This window comes from Acinonyx jubatus, chromosome D3 (assembly GCF_027475565.1).
Source record: "Acinonyx jubatus isolate Ajub_Pintada_27869175 chromosome D3, VMU_Ajub_asm_v1.0, whole genome shotgun sequence".
In the NCBI taxonomy this organism is placed as follows: domain Eukaryota; kingdom Metazoa; phylum Chordata; class Mammalia; order Carnivora; family Felidae; genus Acinonyx; species Acinonyx jubatus.
This window is the reverse complement of record NC_069392.1, coordinates 22,414,280-22,437,321: the sequence shown is the minus strand read 5'-3', so window position 1 is coordinate 22,437,321 and position 23,042 is coordinate 22,414,280. Positions and strand designations below refer to the sequence as shown.

Genomic DNA, 23,042 nt, shown 5'->3' with positions numbered 1-23,042 from the left:
CTTTGTTTTTCCTCATAAATTTGGTTCAATCTGATTAGTTTCTGTAGTTTGAATTCTTTTATTATATATATGGTCCAAATTGATGTGCCTCTTTGCCCTGTTGAACCCTATGTGGTGGTACTTCAAATATTTTCAATATATATTCAGGGTCACCCAAACCTTACTGCTCTTACTCTCTGAGGTATACATGACTGTATCCTGGGATACCTGCTGCTATCATTGAAAGGTAGCTTATGGCACCAGAGAGCTTCTTTCAGACCTCTACACCTCTACATGGCCTTTATCTGGCAAATAGTCCTAAGAGGAAGGGGAAGGGTTTTTTTTGTTTTTGTTTTTTGTTTGTTTTTGTTGGCAGTGTCTCACAGTGACATACTTGCTTCCAACCAAGTAGTTGTTTGATTGTGGTTATTAGGAAGGAGGGTCATTGCTATTATTGAAGCAGACTGTCTGAACCTTTTTGTTGAATCTGCTGTTGTTTGGTTCATCTCTTGGAACTTTACACCTGTGGAAACTTCTACAAACACTTCTGTATTGACGGACTTCTCATATGTTTGACAGAATAAATTATCAAGTAATTTAAAACCTGTCAAATGATTTTTTATGGTAGATACAGTGATTTTCTTGAAGTAAATTTAGCACTTTGAATCAGTTTATTATTACCCCTAGACTTGACCTGTCTGTTGAATTTAATCCCTCCTGCCCCCTCCCCCCCACCCCCACCTGCTGGATATACATCTGCTTGGGAGGCCACCTTTCTTTTGTTTTTATTTTTATTTTTTTTTTAAGGTTTTTAATTCTTAAGTAATCTTTTTTTTAATGTTTATTTTTGAGAGAGAGCGAAACAGAGACAGGGCACGAGTGGGGGTGGGGAGAGGCAGAGAGAGAGGGAGACACAGAATCTGAAGCAGGCTCCAGGCTCTGAGCTGTTAGCACATAGCCCAACACGGGGCTCAAATCCACAAACTGGGAAATCTTGAGCTGAGCCGAAGTTGGATGCTTAAGCGACTGAGCCATCCAGGTGCTCCAGTAATCTCTACCCCATCGTGGGGCTTGAACTCATGATCTTGAGATCGAGTTGCATGCTTTTCTAACTGAACCAGCCAGGCGTCCCACCTTTCGTTTCTTAATGATATTGTCCTTTTTCCATTCACCACAGGCCTTAACATTTCATTTTGCAGTTACTGTTGACAACTTGCTCTGCCTCTTTTTTTCCCCATTTCTTTTTTTTAAATTTTTTTTATTAAAAAAAAAATTTTTTTTTTTAACGTTTATTTGTTTTTGAGACAGAGACAGAGCATGAATGGGGGAGGGGCAGAGAGAGAGGGAGACACAGAATTGGAAGCAGGCTCCAGGCTCTGAGCCGTCAGCCCAGAGTCCGACGCGGGGCTCGAACTCATGGAGCGTGAGATCGTGACCTGAGCTGAAGTCGGACGTTTAACTGACTGAGCCACCCAGGCGCCCCTTTTTTTCCCTCATTTCTAATCAATTACTAAGCTCAGGCAATTAATGCTTTTACTCACTTTGATATATTCCTATGCATTTTTGCTACAGTTGAGATATTTGGCTGTTAGCAGTTCATATCTGAACTACTAGTCTGGGAATATCCTAAGTCAATTTTCCCTTCCAGACCCTTCTACTTACTGCTTGCTGGTGTTAAATACCACCATTTTCGTGTTACTATTTTCCTGCTGATTTGGTTTCACACCATTGAATTAAATCTGACTCCTTAGCCTGACATTGAAGGACCACAGTTGTGTCCTGCCTTTCTAGTCTTCTCTTCCTGAATACTTTCTTGATGTTCTGACCTATTCTCTGTTTCTCAGAAATGTCCTGATTACTTCCTACTGTGGTATTAATAGCCATGCTCTCTAGAATTGTCCCTGTCCCTTCTTTCTCTTTAGTTAAGTCGCATACAATCTGTAAAACCCAGTTGAAATTCTTCATCAGCTCTGAAGCCTCCCTGGGCTGTCCATCCTCTGAACTCTGAACACATGCATGTCATTGGACAGTTAACCTCATAGTACTCTGATAACTTCCTGAGTTACAATGAGCTGTGTCTCATTTTTTGTTTATAATAGTTTTTTTTTTTTTTACATTTATTTATTTTGAAAGAGTGAGTAAGCACAGGCAGGGGTGGGGGGTGCACAGAGAGAGAGAGAGGGAGAAAGAGAATTCCAAGCAGGCTCTGTGCCATCAGTGGAGGAGCCAGATGTGGGTCTCAAACTCAAACCTACAGAATATGACCTGAGCCAGAATCCAGAGTTGGATGCTTAACTGACTGAGCCACCCAGGTGCTCCTGTTTGTACTAGTTTTAAAGTGGAATAATGTCTCTTCACATACACTATTTCATCTGTTTTTGTTGTTTAAAAAAATTTTTTTTTAATGTTTATTTACTTTTGAGAGAGAGAGTGTGAGTGGGGGAGGAGCAGAGAAAAGAGGGAGACAAAGAATCTGAAGCAGGCTCCAGGCTCTGAGCTGTCAGCACAGAGCCTGACACGGGGCTCGAACCCACGAACTGTGAGATCATGACCTGAGCTGAAGTCGGACACTTACTGACTGAGCCACCCAGATGCCCCTTGTTGTTGTTTTTAAGGACAAAGAGACCAAGCATCTCTCTCTTTCTCTCTTTTTTGTTAATGTTTATTTTTGAGAGAGAGCATGTGTGCATGAGCAAGCAGGGAAGGGGCAGAGGGAGATGTGCACATGCGAGCAGGAAGGGACAGAGAGGGAAAGAATCCCAGGTAGTCTTCATGCTTATCATGGAGCCCAACGTGGGGCTTGATCCCACAACTTCGAGATCATGACCTGAGCCAATATCAAGAATTGGCTGTTTGACTGAGTGACCTAGGCGCCCCAGTTATCTGTTGTTTTTAACAAATGATTATTTATTATCCTAAAGTAAAAAATCATGGATAATATAATGTACCTACTGATGTAATTTAGAAGGAAAATATTTGTAATAATGTATTTCAGTATTCACGTGCTTAGCAAAAATTATACACTAGCATGGAAAGGTCCTGCAGATTTACAGACCCCCAACTTTTCTTCTGTATTATATCTTTTTAAACAACTTAACAAGATTAAACTTGATACTTAATATGGTTTGTGTCTCAAGTTGCAAATTATGAATAGCTTTATTTCTGATATAGTATGTGGTTAATATGGCTTCTAAGTTACAAAATTTATAAATTATGTAAAACAATTTTTAATGTTTATTTTTGAGAGAGAACAAGCGGGGAAGGGGCAGAGAGAGAGGGGAGACACAGAATCTGAAGCAGGTTCCAGGTTCTGAGCTGTCAGCACAGAGCCCCATGTGGGGCTCAAACCCGTGAACCGCGAGATCATGACTTGAGCCAAAGTCAGATGCTTAGCCAACTTAAGCTACCCTGGTGCCCTTAAGTTACAAAATTTAAATTAAAAGTTATTGGGAGACAAAAATTTTACTTGTAAAATGGTTAAAACACTTTATTATTGCATATTTAGCTTCCTTTTTATGGTTCTTATCAGTTAAAAGTTTTCTGGAAGTTATGGATATAATGTGCTATGTTGACTGACTCCTTAATTTTAGGATTTTAATATTTTATACAGTTTTGTTTATTTATATGATTTCATGTTGTGTAACAGCCAAAAGGTTGAGTTGTCTGCAAATACTGAGAAATCATTGCAAGGGAATCAGGTCGATTAAGTCTTTTATCTCTGTAAAGGTCAGGTTTGCCTAGTTGTGATAAAAATTCTTCGTGCCTAGACCATACCACCCCCCGCCACTTCTGTCCCAATTTTTTTCGGACACATAAAAGATCCTTTGGTAGAAGCCAGTTGTGTGTACAAAACACCTTAAATTACCAAGTCCAAGCCTAGATCTCCTGTGAGATCAGTTAAGCATCTGACTTCGGCTCAGGTTATGATCTCACGGTTTGTGAGTTTGAGCCCCACATCGGGCTCAGTGCTGCCAGCTCAGAGCCTGGAGCCTGCTTCACATTCTGTGTCTCCCTCTCTCTCTGCCCCTCCCCTGCTCATGCTCTGTCTCTATATCAAAAATAGAAATAAAGAAATAAAGTATTGGTTCATGTAGTAGCAAAAGTTTAGCTGAGAAGCCATCAGAAATGATAATTGATTGAGGAGAAACTCTTAAATAGGAGTATCTGTAGGTTCCTAGAAAGTTCTGTCTGTACAGTTCTGTAGTTTCTAAAGGCATGATGAGGCCTGACTGGGCTTATTTTGGGCAATTAAACATTCTAAAATCTGTTGTTGACTAAATCAACATTATAACAATTAAAAAAATGTATTAATATGGCGTTCCAACTTGTAGAGAAAAGTCTTGTGGGGAGATTTAAGTGGCTTAACTTGATTGGAAGGCTATTTGTAAAATTACTGGTTTTTCTTTTGCAGATTGTCTTGTGAAACCTTCTAATAGAGAAAGTTCTTGGGACAAACTTCACTTGGTAAGTTTATTGTATTGTTCCCCCCCCCCCTTTTTTCTGTTTTGAAGCAGCAAAGACTAATTTAAAGATTAATTTGTGTGTGGGGGGGCGCCCTGTCTGTCCATGTACATAATTATTTAGATGAGCTCTTATATGTTCACTTTAATGTTAAATCTCTAAATACGATTTTTTCACTAGAGTTCAAGGCAGATTATTTTTTCCATATATAATGTGCTGTAATACAGTATACTATACTTGGAAACTTGTATTTAAATTGAGATTAAATGAGTTGTAGCCCTACTAATGTTGTTTAGAATAGACAGTTCTTTTTTTTTTCCCCAATATATGAAGTTTATTGTCAAATTGGTTTCCATACAACACCCAGTGCTCATCCCAAAAGGTGCCCTCCTCAATACCCATCGCCCACCCTCCCCTTCCTCCCACCCCCCATCAACCCTCAGTTCTCAGTTTTTAAGAGTCTCTTAGGCTTTGGCTCTCTTCCACTCGAACCTCTTTTTTTTTTTTTTTTTTTTCCCTTCCCCTCCCCCATGGATTTCTGTTAAGTTTCTCAGGATCCACATGAGAGTGAAAACATGGTATCAGTCTTTCTCTGTCTTATTTCACTTAGCATAACACTCTCCAGTTCCATCCATGTTGCTACTAGGGCCAGATTTCATTCTTTCTCATTGCCACGTAGTACTCCATTGTGTATATAAACCACAATTTTTTTTATTCATTCATCAGTTGATGGACATTTAGGCTCTTTCCATAATTTGGCTATTGTTGAGAGTGCTGCTATAAACATTGGGGTACAGGTGCCCCTATGCATCAGTACTCCCGTATCCCTTGGGTAAATTCCTAGCAGTGCTATTGCTGGGTCATAGGGTAGGTCTTAGAATAGACAGTTCTTAACAACATGGAATTCTCTTAAATTGAAACCTTGATTCTTCTTTTGTGTTCTCTTAAATTGTTACATATCTATATAAAAATCAAGGCCTCATTACTAGACTTAGTGTTACATATGTGATATTTAACTAGAAAAGAAGTTCTAAAAAAATTGGTAATCCTGTCCCCAGCATGGTTATTAATGTCTGACCTGTTCTTTTCATAGATTTGTGTGTGTCTATGACTACTTCAGTCTTTAGTACTGCCTCCTGTTTCTGCCATTTGTTTAATTTAGGAAATCTAATTTTATTTAAAAAAATTTTTTAAATTTATTTTTGAGAGAGAGAGAGACACACACACAGAGCATGAGTGAGGGAGGGGCAGACAGAGAGGGAGACACAGAGACTAAAGCAGACTCCAGGCTCTGAGCCCTCAGGACAGAGCCTAATGTGGGGCTTGAACTCGCGAACTGCAAGATCATGACCTCAGCTGAAGTCAGATGTTTAACTGACTGAGCCAGCCAGGGGCCCCAGGAAATTATAATCTAATTTTAATTTTTTTTTAATGTTTATTTATTTTTGAAACAGAGGAGACAGAGCATGAGTGGTGGAGGGGCAGAGAGAGAGGGGGAGACAGAATCCGAAGCAGAAACCGAGCTGTCAGCACAGAGCCTGATGAGGGGCTTGAACTCACAGACCTTGCGATCATGAGCCAAAGTCAGCGCTCAACCGACTGAGCCACCCAGGCACCCCCTATAATCTGATTTTATTGACAAGAGAAGTTGTCGCTTCTAGATCCACTTCAGTGCAGTACCTTGTTCTGCCACCTTCAGCTTGACATTGCCTCCAGAATAAGGATCAGTTTCCTTAGCATGGCATTTTAGGCTCTTGACAAGCAGCTTTTAAACATGTCTTCTGCAGGGGTGCATGGATGGCGCAGTCTATTGAGCACCCGACTCTTGGTTTCGGCTCAGGTCATGATCTTGCAATTCATGAGTTTGAGCCCCACATTGGGCTCTGGGCTGACGGCATGAGCCTACTTGGGATTCTGTGTCTCCTCCTCTCTGTCCCTCCCCCACTTCTGCATGCCTGCTTGCTCACGCGCGCGCTCTCTCTCTCTCTCTCTCTCTCTCTCAAAAATAAACTTAAAAAAAAAATTTAAACACATCTCCTGCAAATAGTCACCCATTTCCCCCATACAACTAGGATACCTTTTGCTGTAGCCATATTGACCTACTTTCCCTCGAGTACTCTCCAGTATGCCTTTTTTTTTCCTTGTCTTGTCTTCGTCTCAGTCTCAGTCTTTGTTTCAGTCTTCGTCTCAGTCTTTGCTTGTGCCATTACTATTCTCTGTTTCAGTAGTTGAGAATCTGACCAGTTCAACTATTAAAAGCTCAGTTCTAAAATGCCTTCCTGAGTACTCAGACCAGAATCTATTTCTCTGCCTTTTACATCGTCATGGAGTTATATTTCTGCATCTCTTTTCACACTTTGCCTTTATTATCTGTTTGTTGCCCCCATAAGATTGTGAACACCTCAGGCGAGAACTGTGTTCATAAAAGAATTTTCAATTCACACAAGCATTTCCAGAGTCCTGGGATATAGGACTTCTCACTATAATTTGATTTTAAGTAGGATTTTCATTTTTGTTTTTCCTGTGTGTGCGTGTGCGCGCGCGTGCGTGTTAAGAATAAGGGAGAAGAGTAGATTTTGTTTAGGAATTTGAATTAATTTAGGAAATTATCCTCTAATTTTAAATCTAATTTAGTAGGGATTAGTTATAATCTTGTTGATTCAGGGTATTGTTTTTTCCCTTCTTTTTGGATTTATATGCTATATATGATCTGTGACCTTATAGTCTGAATTGTTCAGTATCTTACTTGGTTGAGTTATTGTTCGCAAGTGTAAGTTTTAGTTATTGAGAAAGAAATTGGGTAATTTTTCCTTTGCAGGTGACTGAAAGATGAGATACTATGTTCAGTAGGGAGATTAAATATTTTACTTTTGTAATGATTTCTCAGAAGTCACATCTGTGAAGTGGTATTGATGATGGAGCCCAGAGAAGCCTGCAGATTCTAGCTGTCAAATTCTCATGCATATATTAAGAAAAGGGAGATCATTTGACTCTGATGATTAGAATAAGAATCTTTTCCTTCATTTGGCCCAGTGGGGGGTCCATATTATAACTTATTAGACCTTTAATCCTAATGTATTACTTGACTCTGCAGTGTTTACTTTTTACATTACCATAATAATGTAAATATTTATTGATTTTTAATTTTAGAATCATTAACTTGAGATAAGGCACCTAAGACTTATGTTGCAAAAACAATGAATTAAAGTGTTACATTCTATTTTTAAAAAAATGTTTGTTTATTGTGAGAGAGTTTGTGCGTGCACAAAAGGGGCAGAGAGAGAATCCCAAGCAGGCTCCATGCTGTCAGTGCAGAGCTTGATGCGGGGTTTGATCTTATGGGCAGTGAGATCATGACCTGAGCTGAAATCAAGAGTCGGATGCTTAACTAACTGAGCTACCCAGGTGCCTTAAGTGTTACATTCTTAAGAAACATGGTCTGGGTGTGAGGGAAAGATGTGAGATTATTAAATTAATTTTGATGTCAGGAAACATTATTTCAATTAGTATAGGGACACCTGGGTGGCTCAGTTGGTTAAGCATCCAACTTTGGCTCAGGTTAGATCTTATGATTCATGAGTTTGAGCCCTGCATCAGGTTCTCTGCTGTCAGAGCAGAGCCCACTTCAGATCTTCTATCTGCCCCCACTTTCTCTCACAAAAAGAAATAAACATTTATTACTATAATATGGGCCCTAGATTTAAGAGACTCAAGAGACATGACTAGATTCGATATGTGATCCTAGACTGGATCCTCTATTAAGGGAAAAAATTAATGTGAAGGATATAATTGATTAAGTTGACCAAATTGGATATAGATTAAAGTACTTCATGTTCAACTTTCTAAATTACAAAACTGTGATTATATAAGAGATTATTTTTGTTCTTAGGACGTATATGCTTAAGTTGTAAGGAGTAAAGAGGCATGGTGTATGCAACTCTCTTCAAAAAAAATTTTTTTTTAATGTTTATTTATTTTTGAGAGAGACAGAGACAGAATGCGAGTGGGTTGGGGCAGAGAGAGGGAGGCACAGAATCTGAAGCAGGCTCCAGGCTCCAAGCTGTCAGCACAGAGCCTGACACGGGGCTCCAACTCACAAGCTGTGAGGTCATGACCTGAGCTGAAGTCGGACGCTTAACCAACTGAGCTACCCAGACACCCTGCAACTCTCTTTTAAATGGTTCAGAAATAATTAACTGTGTGTATGTATGCATTCATATTTTGCTTACTAAGCCAGTTTGATTCCCACAGATAGGGAGATCCATTTTGGATTTATTGATAACCACAGAAACATCCAATAATATTCCAAGAATTTGTTTTTGCATTTGCAGGTTAGTTTTAATCTTTATTATTTCATTCAAAGTTTATAACATTTTCTATGTTACTATCAACATTAGGAACATGACGAGCCTTTGCTACTTTTTTGCTCAAATAGGTTAGGACCATGAAGATTTTCACAAAGGCATTATGGAGTTTGGATTTGACTGGTGGGGACTGGCTGGTGATATTTAACTTGTTCTGGGCTGACTCTGTCAGGTCTGCCGTAGTAGTATGTAGTTACTTTAGTTAGGCTATGGCCAAGCAGGGGGAAATATGCCAATTTCATCCTCTTTTTTTTCCTTTTCTTTTTAAAGATCCAGGCATAAAAGAAAGAAAACCTTGCCAGACACGGAAGAAGGGACGGGGATTTCTCCTCCTAATCTGGGCCTCCTGTCATGGTAAGTAAAAACGAAATAACAAGAAAATTGGAATTGAACTCTATCCTGAAATTAAGTGAACACTAATAGTCCACGCATTTTTGTTACTCTAAGTCGTTTCACTTTTCCATTCCTGAACTCTCTTCTTGTTACTTTTCTTTTATTGTTTACTTAGTAATAGAGTATTTTAGTGTATTAGAGCTGTTTATTTCTGTTTAATCCTGTGAATTAGATACTGGCTCTTTTCAGTCAGGTAATACATGGAGTCAAGACTAAAATTCATGGTTCTTGGATTCCATGTTTCTTAATCCTTTTATAGGAAGTAAGATGTAGTGAAAACCGTGTGTGTGTGTGTGTGTGTGTGTGTGTTGTGCGTAGGAGAATTATGGTATGGTCATACACATATTCTTTTTGAATTCACCTTTCTGGAGAAAAGTAAATCCCTATGTTCCCTTTCTGTCTCTTTAAGGCAGTATTTTTATCCCAGAGAAGGTAAAGCAGCTTTGCATCCCCCATGCCTACATCTTTGACTAAAAAGAGTCTGTAGTGGACATTTCAGTGACTTGTGGACCATTTAGGGCCCAGCCCAGTCCACGGGGAGAAGATGGACCAATGAGCCGGCCACATTTCTATCAATCCTGAGAATATGTAAACAGTGCTTCAAGGCTTAAAAAAAGAAATGGTGCTCTGTAATATTGGCCTGCCTCTACTTTATGTTTCCTAGATCCAAACTGTTTTTCATGCTGGTCTGGTATACAGAGAAGGAATTGAAAAGGCTGTGTTAATTTCAAGCTTCATTAGGGACCTGGGTGGAAAATGCTTTTAAAATCAAAAACAAACTGAAACACAACAGAAAAACTAGTTGTGCAGAAATGTCATACTAAAAGGAGAAAGGTAACTGCTTTCATCTTGAAGCTAGGCCAATTTTTTCTTAGTTTGTGGGTATAACAACTTTTTGATATATCCTATATCCAAACACAGATGAACTTTTAATATTGTTTCTCTAGAGTACATTTTATTTTATTGGTTTTCCCACAGAGTTTTTAATGAATTGAAAATGTGTTTGCATAATATTTATATGGTATGTATGCCAATGCTAATGAATAGCAAATGACAGTCTTATAAAAGCAGCTGTGTTCTGTACTGAGGGGTTGTCCTTTTTTGTATACCACCACATAGCTAGCAACAGTGTGGTCCTGATCCTGATGCTGTAGGGTCTCTGTTGGTGCCCTGCGGATAGTCTTCTGGTGTACTCTGGGGATGCTTTTGTGTGCTGTAGTTGGGGAGCAGTATGGCCATGTGTCTTTTTTTTTTTTTTTTTTTTTAATTTCTCATGAAGTAACATTGTAATAAGTTTTTACAAATACTAATTTATAATTCTACTACCGGTACCCATGGTTGTATTCCTAACTAGTTCATGTCCACATGTATATTTTATAGAGTTAGAATTAAGGCATAATTAAATTTCTATTTTGCTTATTTCACTAAAGGAATTAAACATTTTCCCATGTTAATTCATTGGATTCCTGATGTTCATTTTACTAGCTATGTAACATTTTACAAGTTGCTGAACCATTGATTTAATTAATAATTGATCTATTGTTTTAGCATTTAGGTTGTTACATGCTTAATCCTTACTATTATTTTTTAATGTTTATTTTGGGGGGGAGAGAGAGAGAGAACATGAGGAGGGGAGGGGCAGAGAGAGAGATGGAGAGTGAGAATCCCAAGCAGGCTCTGCCCTGCCAGGGCAGAGCCCATTGCGGGGCTCAGTCTCATGAACAGTGAGATCCTGATTTGAGCCGAAGTCAAGAATCACATGCTTAACTGACTGAACCACCCGGGCACTCCTTCCCTTGTTTAAATGTATACCTCTGTGCTGATTTAAGTTAGCATCTGCTCTCTTATCCGAGTAAAGATTCTTAAAGGAAATTGAAGTCTTTCTTGGGAGGTTAAACATTAGAAAAATATGTTTTCATGTTTTATTATGGAAAATCTCAAGAGGATAGTATAGTGAACCCTCCTGTATGCATCAGTCCACTGTAGTAATCATTAATTCGTGGCCATACTTGTTTCTTCTGACTCCCTCACTGTCAACTCTTTGGATTATTTTGAAACAAATCCCAAGCATTGTATCAGGAGAATTGTATTTTTTAAATGTTTATTTTATTTTATTTATTTATTTATTTATTTATTTATTTATTTAATTTATTTGAGAGAGAGCGCGAGCCTGAGGGGGGCAGAGAGAGAGGGAGACACAGAATCTGAAGCAGGCTCCAGGCTCTGAGCTGTCAGCACAGAGCCCTATGTGGGACTCGAACTCATGAACCATGAAATCATGTCCTGAGCTGAAGTCGGTTGTTTAATGGACTGAGCCACCCAGGCACCCCAAGAGAAATTGTATTTTTGATGACCTTCAATACCGGTCTTTTTTTTTTTTTTTTTTTTAATGTTCATTTTTTTACAGAGAGAGGGGGAGGGAGGGAGGTGGGGGGAGGGCAGAGGATCCGAAGCAGGCTCTGTGCTCACAGCCGTGAGCCAGCTGCAGGGCTTGAACCGATGAACTACAAGATCATGACCTGAGCCGAAACCAAGAATTGGACGCTCAACTGACTGAGCTACCTAGGCGCCCCTATCACCAGTTTTAAGAATAGTGACTAGAGGGGCACCTGGGTGGCTCAGTCAGTTAAGCTTCTGACTCTTGGTTTTGGCTCAAGGTATGATCTCACGGTTCATGAGTTTGAGCCCCATGTCTGGTTCTGTGCTTACAATGCAGAGCCTGCTTGGGATTTTCTTTCTCTCTCAAAAATAAACATTAAAGGAAAAAAAAAGAGAACAGTGACTGGAGGGGTGGCTGTGTGGCTCAGTCAGTTAAATACCTGACTCTTGGTTTTGGCTCAGGTCATGATCTTGCAGTTGGTGAGATTGAGCCCTGTATTGGGCTCTGTTCTGAGTGTGAAGCGTGCTTGGGATTCTCTCTCTCCCTCTGCCCTTCCCCAACTTGTGCTCTGTCTCTCCTAAATAAACTGGGGGGAGGAATAGTGACTGGAATTGACAATGAGATAATTCCTTTCATTTTTACCTTTTGTCATCAGGTATTCCTACATATATTTCACTCTTAGCAGCAGATAGTTTTTCTTGTTATCCTGGAATGCTGTATATGAATTTAATAGGCATTTTGACTTGTCATCAGTGTCTGCTCTCTGTGTTAAGTGTTTATCTGTAATGTTGACTTCCCTTTCAGGTGTCGATTTACCTCTCTTACCTGCATAAACCTGTAGCAAAAACTAGCCTGGAATTTTGGTGATTAATCACTTTTCAAGATTTTGTAGATGGTCCCACTGACCTTATGGAACTGGTAGAAACTAAGAAGTGCCAGATTCCACAATTCCTGGTGTTCGTCAGTAATACTAGGAAATTGACCATGTGGAATACATGCCCCCTAATAGTAAGAAATTACTACTTACAGCCTAGGAGAAATTTCTTTGCAAGCCTCTTATGAGGTCAAGACTTGTCAGTGTGTTTCTTTCTTCTTCCCTTTTGTCTCCTTACTCTATTAGTCATCTGAAATTTGACTTCCTTTTTTTACCCATTACTTTTAAAAACTATAATAAATTAGGCAGTTAATTCAGCTTACAGTTAGCCAAATAATTTTTTAATACCGTTATTCTAGAAGAATGTCAGTGAGTAGTTTGTCCTAATGTTAATTAAGTTTGGTGATTAAATGCATGTTTAGGTACAAGGGGAAAATCGGCTCTAAAGCCTTACAGGTAATGTGAATTGAGACAGTCTTTTTAAAAAGAGCAATTATTTTATTTGACTATGAAAAATTATTACTTCATACTCTTATCTTGCTGACTTAATTCTCTGTCCTCTTATGTTTAAAATCATTCATTCCATTTTCAGTTTTCAGTAGCTACTTTGGTTATATACATTGGCATGGATCAGCAACCAAGTGAATGTGCCAGCAAGAATGGATTTGTTATGGCTTCTCAGTTTGGTTTGGTTTTTAGCTTGCTACTTTAATTCTGTGCTATTTAAAGGTCAGTAAAAAACAGGGTCTGGTAATCACTGGAAGAAATGAGTACCCTTGTAAAATGATCTTGAAGAGAATAAAAATTTAGGCCTATATATTTGTGTGAGTTAAAAAAGTTAATGTACTGAGGAGGCATGTTTAAAGTGTACTTTTATGTAATAATTTTTAAAAGCATTGCTCCCTCATAGCATTTCCTACATATCGCCTGTTGAGAGAGAGAAATCTTCCTAAATTCAGGATTCCTCATAACTTTTCTCTTAGTTCTAAGTGTAAATAATACTCAGTGTTCTTTTAGTCAAGAGCTACCTTTTAAGAATGGAACTAGAATTGGCTAAAAGAAAAAAAAAGGTAAGACTTACAGAAAAATAAGTTCCTTTCAAGTATGACTTATTATTCCTTCACCTAGTCATTGACCTTGGAGGAAATGACTGAAGAGGAATAAAATGGAACAGATTGACACAGAACTCTTTGTCTAACAAGTTTTTTGGTGTATATATATAGGGGTGGAGTCATGTTACAAACCTTTGTATACCCTAATTATATTTTTAGAGACTCTAAGCTACATGGTAGCTAAACCTTACTAAACCTTACTAAAATATACCATCTTCATTAAGCCTTTCTTTGCTATAAGAAACTGAATAGAGGGGTGCCTAGGTGGCTCAGTTGGTTAAGCATCTGACTTCGGCTCAGGTCATGATCTCACAGTTCTGCTTGGGGCTCTGTGCTGAGAACTTGGAGCCTGCTTTGGATCCCACCTCCGGTCTCTGCCTCTCCCCCTGCTCAGGTACATGTACACACACACACACTCTCTCTCTCTCTCTCTCTCTCTCTCTCTCTCTAAATAAATATGCTTAAAAGTTAAAAAAAAAAAAACCCAGCTTAATGTTAACATAAACATTTTTGATGAAAAATAACTTTTTTTGTCCTCTAGAAATAGCGTAAAGAGTGGCATTATTTTTACAATTTTTACAAATCTCTTTAATGTTTGGCTTAGTGTATGTTTGCTACATCTTCATATCTACTTCTGCATTTAATTTAAAATATGTTGTTGGAAAAAAATGTGTTGAAATATATATGAAGTAAATCCAGCCTCACACAAATATGTAGTTAGAAGAATATTTTAATAGTTTTTCTGTCTGGAAAATATTGTGTGTATTCTTCTGTTATATTATACCAAAACTTGACATATAATACTTCTTTAAAGATAAGGGGTACCTGGGTGGCTCAGTCGGTTAAGTGACTGACTCTTGATTTCAGCTCGGGTCATGATCTCATGGTTTGTGAGATTGAGCCCCTCGTCAGGCTCTGTGCTGACAGCATGGAGCCTGCTTGGGATTTTCTCTTGCTCTTTCTCTCTGCCCCTCCCTGTTCTCTCTTTCAAAAAGGAATAAATCTTAAAAAAAAAAAAAGAAGCTTATAATTGGTTGCTATGTGGAATCTGAAACCATATCAGTGAACTTTTTGTATTCTGTTGCACTTAAAACCATTGGTCTGGGGCACCTGGGTGGCTCAGTCAGTTGAGCATCTGACTTTGACTCAGGTCATGATCTCATGATTCATGAGTTTTAGTAGCCCTGCATTGGGCTCTCTGCTGTCAGTACGGAGCCTGCTTTGGATCCTCTGTGTTCCTCTTTCTCTGTGCCTCCCCCACTCTTTCTCTCTCTCTCTCTCTCTCAAAGATAGATAAACATTAAAAAAAATTGGTCTGTCTTGCACTTATTTTTTGATGTTTTATTTATTTATAAAATGGTAATATTTAATGAAAAAACTGGTTCAGCTTGTAACTGAAACAGTTGCACAGATGCTTTACATCGAGACAGCCATAATACATCAGTATGTGGCAGAAGTATTTGATGTTATTTCCTGTATAAAAAAGACTTATTTGAAGGGTCAAGATTTAATAAAATGTTACCATTCCCTCCCCCCGCCGCTTTATCAAGGATATTCTAAGTGAAATTGATGTCACTACTTTGATTATACTAAGATGCCATTAGTTTTATCTACTAATTCTTTTTGTATTGTTAGTAAAAATGTTAATACAGTGGATAAAGGCAGGTAATGTTTTAATATTATTGTGAAGGTGGTTTTGACCTCATAGAGCCCCTGATAGGGTCTCAGAATCTACAGACCTAACTTTGAGAGCCTCACTAGTAGTGTTATTGTTATATGATTAAGATTGCTAATTAGGTACTTCAGTGTTATTTATAGGTAGGATTTTTTTTTCCTCTTTGAGAATAAAGAATTGTTGGAATTGGGTTAAGAAGCACATGCAGAACTGTCTCCTAACTGATGGTTATAATACTTAGTGCTGTCAGAAGAACATGATATGGCTTTTGCTCTTGTAAAATGTGCTGTATATGTAGATTTTATAATAACTTGTAGTTGGGGAAAAACTGAGAGCTTTCCCCCTACAGTCAGGAACAAGACAGGGATGTCCACTCACCACTGTCACTCAACATAGTATTGGAAGTCTTAGCCTCAGCAATCAGACGACACAAAGAAATAAAAGGCATCTAGATTGGCCAGGAGGAGGTCAAACTTGCACTCTTCGCAGATGGCATGATACTCTATATGGAAAACCCAAAAGATTCCACCAAAAAACTGCTAGAACTGATCTATGAATTCAGCAAAGTCGCAGGATATAAAATCAATGCACAGAAATCGGTTGCATTCCTATACGTCAGTAATGAAGCAACAGAAAGAGAAATCAAGGAATCGATCCCATTTACAATTGCATCAAAAACCATAAAATATCTAGGAATAAATCTAACCAAAGAGGTGAAAAATCTATACACTAAAACCTATAGAAAGCTTATGAAAGAAGTTGAAGAAGACACACAAAAAAAATGGGAAAACATTCCATGCTCCTGGATAAGAAGAACAAATATTGTTAAAATGTCAATACTACCCAAAGCAATCTACATACTCAATGCAATACCTATCAAAGTAACACCAGCATTCTTCACAGAGCTAGAACAAACCTAAAATTTGTATGGAACCAGAAAAGACTCCAAATAGCCAAAGCAATCTGGAAAAAGAAAACCAAAGCCGGAGGCATCACAATACTGGACTTCAAGCTGTATTACAAAGCCGTAATCATTAAGACAGTATGGTACCAGCACAAGAACAGACATTCAGATCAATGGAACGGAAGAGAGAATCCAGAAATGGACCCACAAACGTTTGGCCAACTAATCTTTGACAAAGCAAGAAAGAATATCCAATGGAATAAAGACAGTCTCTTCAGCAAGTGGTGCTGGGAAAACTGGACAGCGACATGCAGAAGAATGACCCTGGACCACTTTCTTACACCATACACAAAAATAAACTCAAAATGGATGAAAGACCTCAATGTATGACAGGAAGCCATCAAAATCCTTGAGGAGAAAGCAGGCAAAAACCTCTCTGATCTTGGCCGCAGCAACTTCTTACTCAACACGTCTCTGGAGGCAAGGGAAACAAAAGCAAAAATGAACTACTGGGACCTCATCAAAATAAAAAGCTTCTACACAGCGAAGGAAACAATCAGCAAAACTAAAAGGCAACCAACGGAATGGGAGAAGATATTTGCAAACGACATATCAGATAAAGGGTTGGTATCCAAAATCTATAGAGAACTTATCAAACTCCACACCCAAAAAACAAATAACCCAGTGAAGAAATGGGAAAAAGACATGAATAGACACTTCTCCAAGGAAGACATCCAGATGGCCAACTGACACATGAAGAAATGCTCAACATCACTCATCATCAGGGAAATACAAATCAAAACCACATTGAGATACTACCTCACACCTGTCAGAATGGCTAACATTAACAACTCAGGCAACAATAGATGTTGGCAAGGATGTGGAGATCTCTTTTGCACTGCTGGTGGGAATGCATACTCGTGCAGCCACTCTGGAAAACAGTATAGAGGTTCCTCAAAAAGTTAAAAATAGAACTGCCCTATGACCCAGCAGTTGCACTACTAGGTATTTATCCAAGGGATACAGGTATGCTGTTTCAAAGGGACACATGCACCCCAATGTATATAGCAGCACTATCAGCAATAGCCAAAGTATGGAAAGAGCCTAAATGTCCATTGGTGGATGAATGGATAAAGAAGATGTGGTATGTATGTACAATGGAGTATTACTTGGCAATCAAAAAGAATGAAATCTTGCCATTTGCACCTATGTGGATGGAACTAGAAGGTATTATGCTAAGCAAAATTAGTCAAAGACAAATATCACATGACTTCACTCATGAGAAATTTAAGGTAGAAAACAGATGAACACAAGGAAAGGGAGGGGTACAAAACATAAGAGACTCTTAAATATGGAGAACAAATAGAGGGTTCCTGGAGGGGTTGTGGGAGGGGGGATGGGCTAAATGGGTAAGGGGCATTAAGGAATCTACTCCTGAAATCATTGTTGCACTATAAGCTAACTAACTTGGATGTAAATTTAAAAAATTAAAAATAAACACCTAAAAAATAATTTGTAGTCAGACTTTCTAATGGATTGTTTCTCTTTTTCCTAAACTATAAAAATTCAAAATATAAGACTTTTTAATACAAATTGTGATTAGTTCAGGTGCCACTGAGATTAGAAATTATTGGTTTTTTTGGAAATTGTATTAATAGAAATAAATCTTTTTTGTAATATAAGGCAGATTAAGCTAGGGATAGTGGTTCACACATGTTTTCAGTTTGAAGAATTCAGTTCCTAAACTTAAATTTTTAAAGAAACATTTCCATTATGGAAATTTCACAGCTAACAAAGGAGACATGTTGGTTTAGTGTGAACCCCTGCTTTACCCAAGTTTCATCAGTTAACCCTCATGGACAATCCCGTTTCAGTTAATTCCCACTCACTTCCTTCCTAATTATAGGCCACTTCCTTCCTCTCCCTCTCCCAATTATTTTGAACCAAATTCTAGACGTTACATTATTTCATTCTTAAGCAATTCAGGATGTAGCTTTCAAAAATAAGAATTTAACGTTATAACCTAAAGAGAAAAAACTATCTTGGTTTCTTACATGTAATGTACTAACAACTTAATAGTGCTTAGTAAAAATGTTCTTAACCTCTTAGACTTTTTTTTTTTCCCCGTCTATAGTATATTCTCTGACTAGAGATGCCTAATAAATTGGTTGGAACACTTTGGGGATGAATACTTTTTCTTTGAACTTTCTTCCTGTTCGCCTTGGTCACTGGACTTTGATTGTGATTATGCTACTAGACATGGCAGAAAAATCAAATATGATTACTGGGAGCTCTGAAATTATTTAAAGGTTTTGGGTTTTTCCAGGATGAGGAGACTCGGCACAGCCTTGAGTGCATCCAGGCCAATCAGATCTTTCCCAGGAAGCAGCTGATCCGGGAGGATGAGAATCTTCAGGTAATTATAGGCCACTTTGATTATAAAATAAGTATCTAGCATCATAGTAACAATGTAGCCGAGCTAATGAATTGAAGTACTGCACTGTATAATTTTGTTTTTCCTTAAACCATACACAAGGTAGAAATGCAAGCTGGAAAACCTCTCTCCTTTTAGAAAGATGTATTTCCTGAGAATGCATTGTTTGACATGATCATCTCTGTCATTTCCTTCAGTGATGTTGAACTTGAATAACCAAGTATATTTGAATTATGTGGACATAACTCATCCTCTTTAGGTCCTTTATTTATTTACCATATTTTAAGTTTGAGTGATGGGTTTTATCATCCATTCACTCAACCCGTGCTTGAAGACTTTGCTTTAACTGTTTTAGAACTCTGAAAGGTTTCTTCTTCCATTTTGAAGGTTCCTTTTCTTGAACTTCATGGAGAAAGCACAGAGTATGTGGGCCGTGCTGAGGATGCCATCATTGCCCTTTCTAATTATAGACTTCACATCAAGTTCAAGGAGTCTCTTGTTAATGTAAGTGATTACTAACTATTTTCCCACTAAAGTAGATGGAGAAAGGAAGAATAAAAACTTGTTAATGTTCTCAAAAAGAGAAATGTTACACAGGGTTGAGTATGAAAACATTGTTTACTCTGCTTTTCTCTTACTGAATTTAGCACTTAGGGACACTAGGTTAACAAGCAACTCTTAGGCTTGATTTAAAATGTTACATGTAGTTGTCAGCTGAATTGTCCATTGTTTAGTAATACTGAGCAATCTGTACTAGGTAACGGTGTATCATTAACTTTATAAGGGTTCAAAGGCTGAATAGGTTTTTATTCTTCAGTCTTTAGTAGTTACCAATTGCCTGAGTTGAGATAATTTCCAGGACCTTAATGTCAAATAATGAGATGTATTTTGAGCTCAGTGTGGACTCTCATTATAGGATGAAGTTAACTCTAATGGCTGCTTAGTGGAAGAGCATAGATGTTAAATACAGTGTTTGTTTGCATAATGGACTATATTACTGAAGAAAATGAAGGCTCTCAGATCTCAAGAGTGCATTTACCCTTTTCAGTTATGAGGGTACTCTCTGATCTGGTTCTTCAATGCACTGCCATCATTAGTAGTTTTCAATGAATGTGCCTTTCACCACAAAGATACGAAAGTTCATGTACTTCCACCAAATGAATGCCTTCTTCCTTTTTCATTTGGTAGTATTGTGGCTTTCTTTTTGCAGTTTGGTTCTACCGCAGAGAAATGTATTACGACACTTTATAAGAGCTCAGGGCTTTACTTTCAGATTGTGTGTTTTGGTGTTCATTTTGGGATTCTTTGAAATCTGTCACTTATTTTACTCAGTGGTCCAAAAGTTCCCTGACTTCTTTGACACACTCTTTCCTTTGTAGAATGGCTGCCATTTTGTTTGTAATTGGCTTTTATTATTTATGTAGTATTTATTACTCTTTGTAGTTAAGCATTTATATCCCGAAGACATTATGGCCTGAATTCCTCTTGGCATCTAGATTTGGACTACGATCATAGCTATTAATGTTAGTTTTCTGTCCCATCAACTCAGAATACACATTGGGTTCATCAAGGAGAGAGGCATGCTGTGCATTCATACCCAGTAGCACTGTATTCAGAAGTGTCCATTTGGTACTGGGTGGCCATGATGGGGGGAACTGGATGGAAACTCCTATAAAATGCAAACAACCAGAAATTACCCACCAGCTACTGTGGAAGTAAGGACAGTAATAATTAGAACTGCCCAGTTTAATTTTGTGTTTAAATTCTGTTTATATGTTTGGAATTAATGAAATTGTAATTAAATTGCATGTGGGGAGGATATGGTTTCAGGTTTTTTTTTTTTTTTTTTTTTTTGGCCATATAGTTTTCTATCTCTCAACTTGGTTTATAGCCACGTATTTCAGAAGCTACTTGTAGATCTATTTGGGAATAGGGTCTGTTGGATAGAAAGTATAGATTTGACCATGTCATTTACTAGCCGAAAGCCCTTCAGCGTTTTACTTTTTCTAAGATGAAATTACTTAGCATGGTATCAGGCTAAGTGGTGTGATCCTTGGTGCCTAACTTTGGTTTCTTTCTTTTCCCTCTTCTTCCCTTTGCATTATTAGTAAAACCACCCTCCTTGAAATATTCAACCACACTTTACACCTCTGAGTTCTCTCACTTCTCTCCTGCTTGGGAGCTTCTCTTCATCTGTCAAAACCCAGTTTAGGTGGTAATTTCTGTGAAGCCTTTCTCAGTTTCCTCCCTGATGGTTTATTGCCTTCACCTCTGGCTTCTTTGGTATCTCTAACACACCTTTACAACATTTATGAAATGTGTTGTAATTTTTTGGTTATTAAGAATCTAGCATGTTTCCTGGTGCCATGGTATTCAGTAAATATTAAGTGATGTGAAGTTAGTATGGGTTTGAAATGGATATTAGACCATTTTTAAACCCCTTTTGGGTTTAAAGCTCATTTAAAAACAATTTCTGTGTGAATAGGACTGTGTCATCATCATCTCTAACAGTGGCTGTATGAGTAGGCTCTTTACTGGAATCATTGGTCCCCCATTGTGATTGAGGTACAATGCTTAAGAAAACTTACTGTTCTTACTTTTGCCCCATTTCATCACCTAAAAGTGTTTTCTCAGCATAATAACCCTCTAAGGCATAGAGCCTGCATGTCAATTAAAAATCCCGACAATGGCTTTGCACAGAGAAATAATGGTGCAAAAGTATTTTGGCATTGCAGTGATTTTAAACATTCAGATTGAGAGAGACCAGGATTTCTCCATACAAATAAATTAATCACGTCATAATAGTAAGCTTCCTAAAACCTGTGGTTACTCCAGAAAACCATGGCTCTTCCTGCACTAGGTCCTGGGTGGAGTCCAGAGAGTTGGTGATGTTGCCCCTTCTCCTTTCCCTCTCTCCTTTACTCTCTCAGCAGATAAGTATTTCAATAAAATAAATGAGGTCAAGAGACCCCCCCCCCCCCTTTAAGAGGTTATTATATCTAAATCAAACTTCAACTGTCAAAGCCCAATATGCCAGTATATATTGTGGCATGCCCTGGTTTGCATCATTTTGTATTCCTTTAAAATAACACATGTAGCACTTCAGAAAGGGACTTACCATCAAGTTTTAAGTAGCTACCTGATATCATATATTCTCTTTTAATTTCACAGCACTTTGAATAAAACCTTTTTGTAGATTTGGATGCCATAACATCATTACTTTATACATATTCACTGGGTATCAGGTTTCCAAGTCCTCGGGTAAACAACCTCTGTAGTAGAGTTCATTGCTGCCTTTAAGATATGAATTGCTCCCATTCTGTGCTTTTCCCAAACTGTATTTCTACATATGTACAGGTGTATTTCTTTGCTCAGCTAATTTATAAACAAGTAAGTTTTGAAGTGGAATTCATGAAAGTTTAAAACAGTTTTTGTTGTGTAATTCAATAGACTGCCTCTCAATCTGCTGCTTCTGAAATCCCAGTAAGTAGCATGGGAATCCTAGGTGGTTTTTGCACCTGTGCTTTGGAACAAGTTGGTTTTGACTGTCCAGTGTTCACCTTGCAAAGCAGCAAAATTTGTCCTCTCTGCATGAGTCCCTTCGCTACTTTTACTAGACAAAGTTCTAGTGGCACACTGTGATGAGAACGATTTGTAGAGTGAGGATAAAGCCCCACAGTTTATACATAAACAGATGGGATTGTGACCTTCAAAAAATGTAAACTGAATTTCAATGAGGAATAATTTGTAAAATTTTCAAAAAGGACATTAAAACTTCTGTTTCCACCTGGTCTGTTAACGCTTCTTAGGAAAAATGTGAAATTGTAACAGCTGCAAACACTTTCCTTAGCGTTTTTTCACATTTTTTCACATTTTAGTACAGCAAAAATCTTTATTCCCCAAGCATCAAAAGGAAGTTATTCTTAACAGTTAATGCATCTTGGTTGCAGCATTCGTGTGCCAGCAGAGATCTCTAAATCAGTACTGAAGAGTAGATTGTAAATATAAAAGGTGAGCAGTAAAGAGTTTGGTCTTTAACTTGTGACAGTCTTCTTCTGACTGGTTTTTATAGAAGATTTAGGGCCCAGATATTCCACAGTTTATTACAGATTTTAGATTTTGACTTATTATTTTCACTCTGTTATTGCCTTTTTTTTTTTTTTAATCTTTGAGAGGAAGACTGAGAATGCGAGCAGGGGTGGGGCAGAGGGAGGGAGGGAGGGAGAAAGGGGGAGAGAGAGAGAGAGAGAGAGAGAGAGAGAGAGAGGGAGGGAGGGAGGGAGGGAGGATGAATCCCAAACAGGGTCTGCACTGTCAGTGCAGAGCCGGACGTGGGGCTCGAACCCACAAACTGAGATCATGAAATCAGGAGTTAACCAACAGAGCCACCCAGGTACCTCTGTTCCTGCCATTTTTACTTCAAATGTATGTACAGGATTAGTACTTACCATTCACTCTATAAAAAG

The 23,042-nt window shown here is 38.2% G+C and overlaps 1 protein-coding gene across 13 annotated transcripts in view; it reads left to right on the top strand.

The window, feature by feature from the left end:
* The window catches only part of MTMR3 (myotubularin related protein 3), a 144,391-nt gene that overhangs the window by 80,561 nt on the left and 40,788 nt on the right, over positions 1 to 23,042 (top strand). For 7 of the 13 annotated variants that reach the window (XM_027050698.2, XM_027050704.2, XM_027050703.2 and 4 more), the window contains 5 exons: positions 4,391 to 4,443; positions 9,075 to 9,158; positions 18,469 to 18,558; positions 18,964 to 19,080; positions 22,027 to 22,059. In XM_027050698.2, the coding sequence (XP_026906499.1) occupies positions 9,156 to 9,158; positions 18,469 to 18,558; positions 18,964 to 19,080; positions 22,027 to 22,059 (243 nt within the window). In that variant the 5' untranslated portion in view covers positions 4,391 to 4,443; positions 9,075 to 9,155. Of the gene's footprint in view, positions 1 to 4,390; positions 4,444 to 9,074; positions 9,159 to 18,468; positions 18,559 to 18,963; positions 19,081 to 22,026; positions 22,060 to 23,042 lie in introns of those variants that run through there. The other 6 variants (XM_027050707.2, XM_027050706.2, XM_027050705.2 and 3 more) reach the window with 2 other exon arrangements.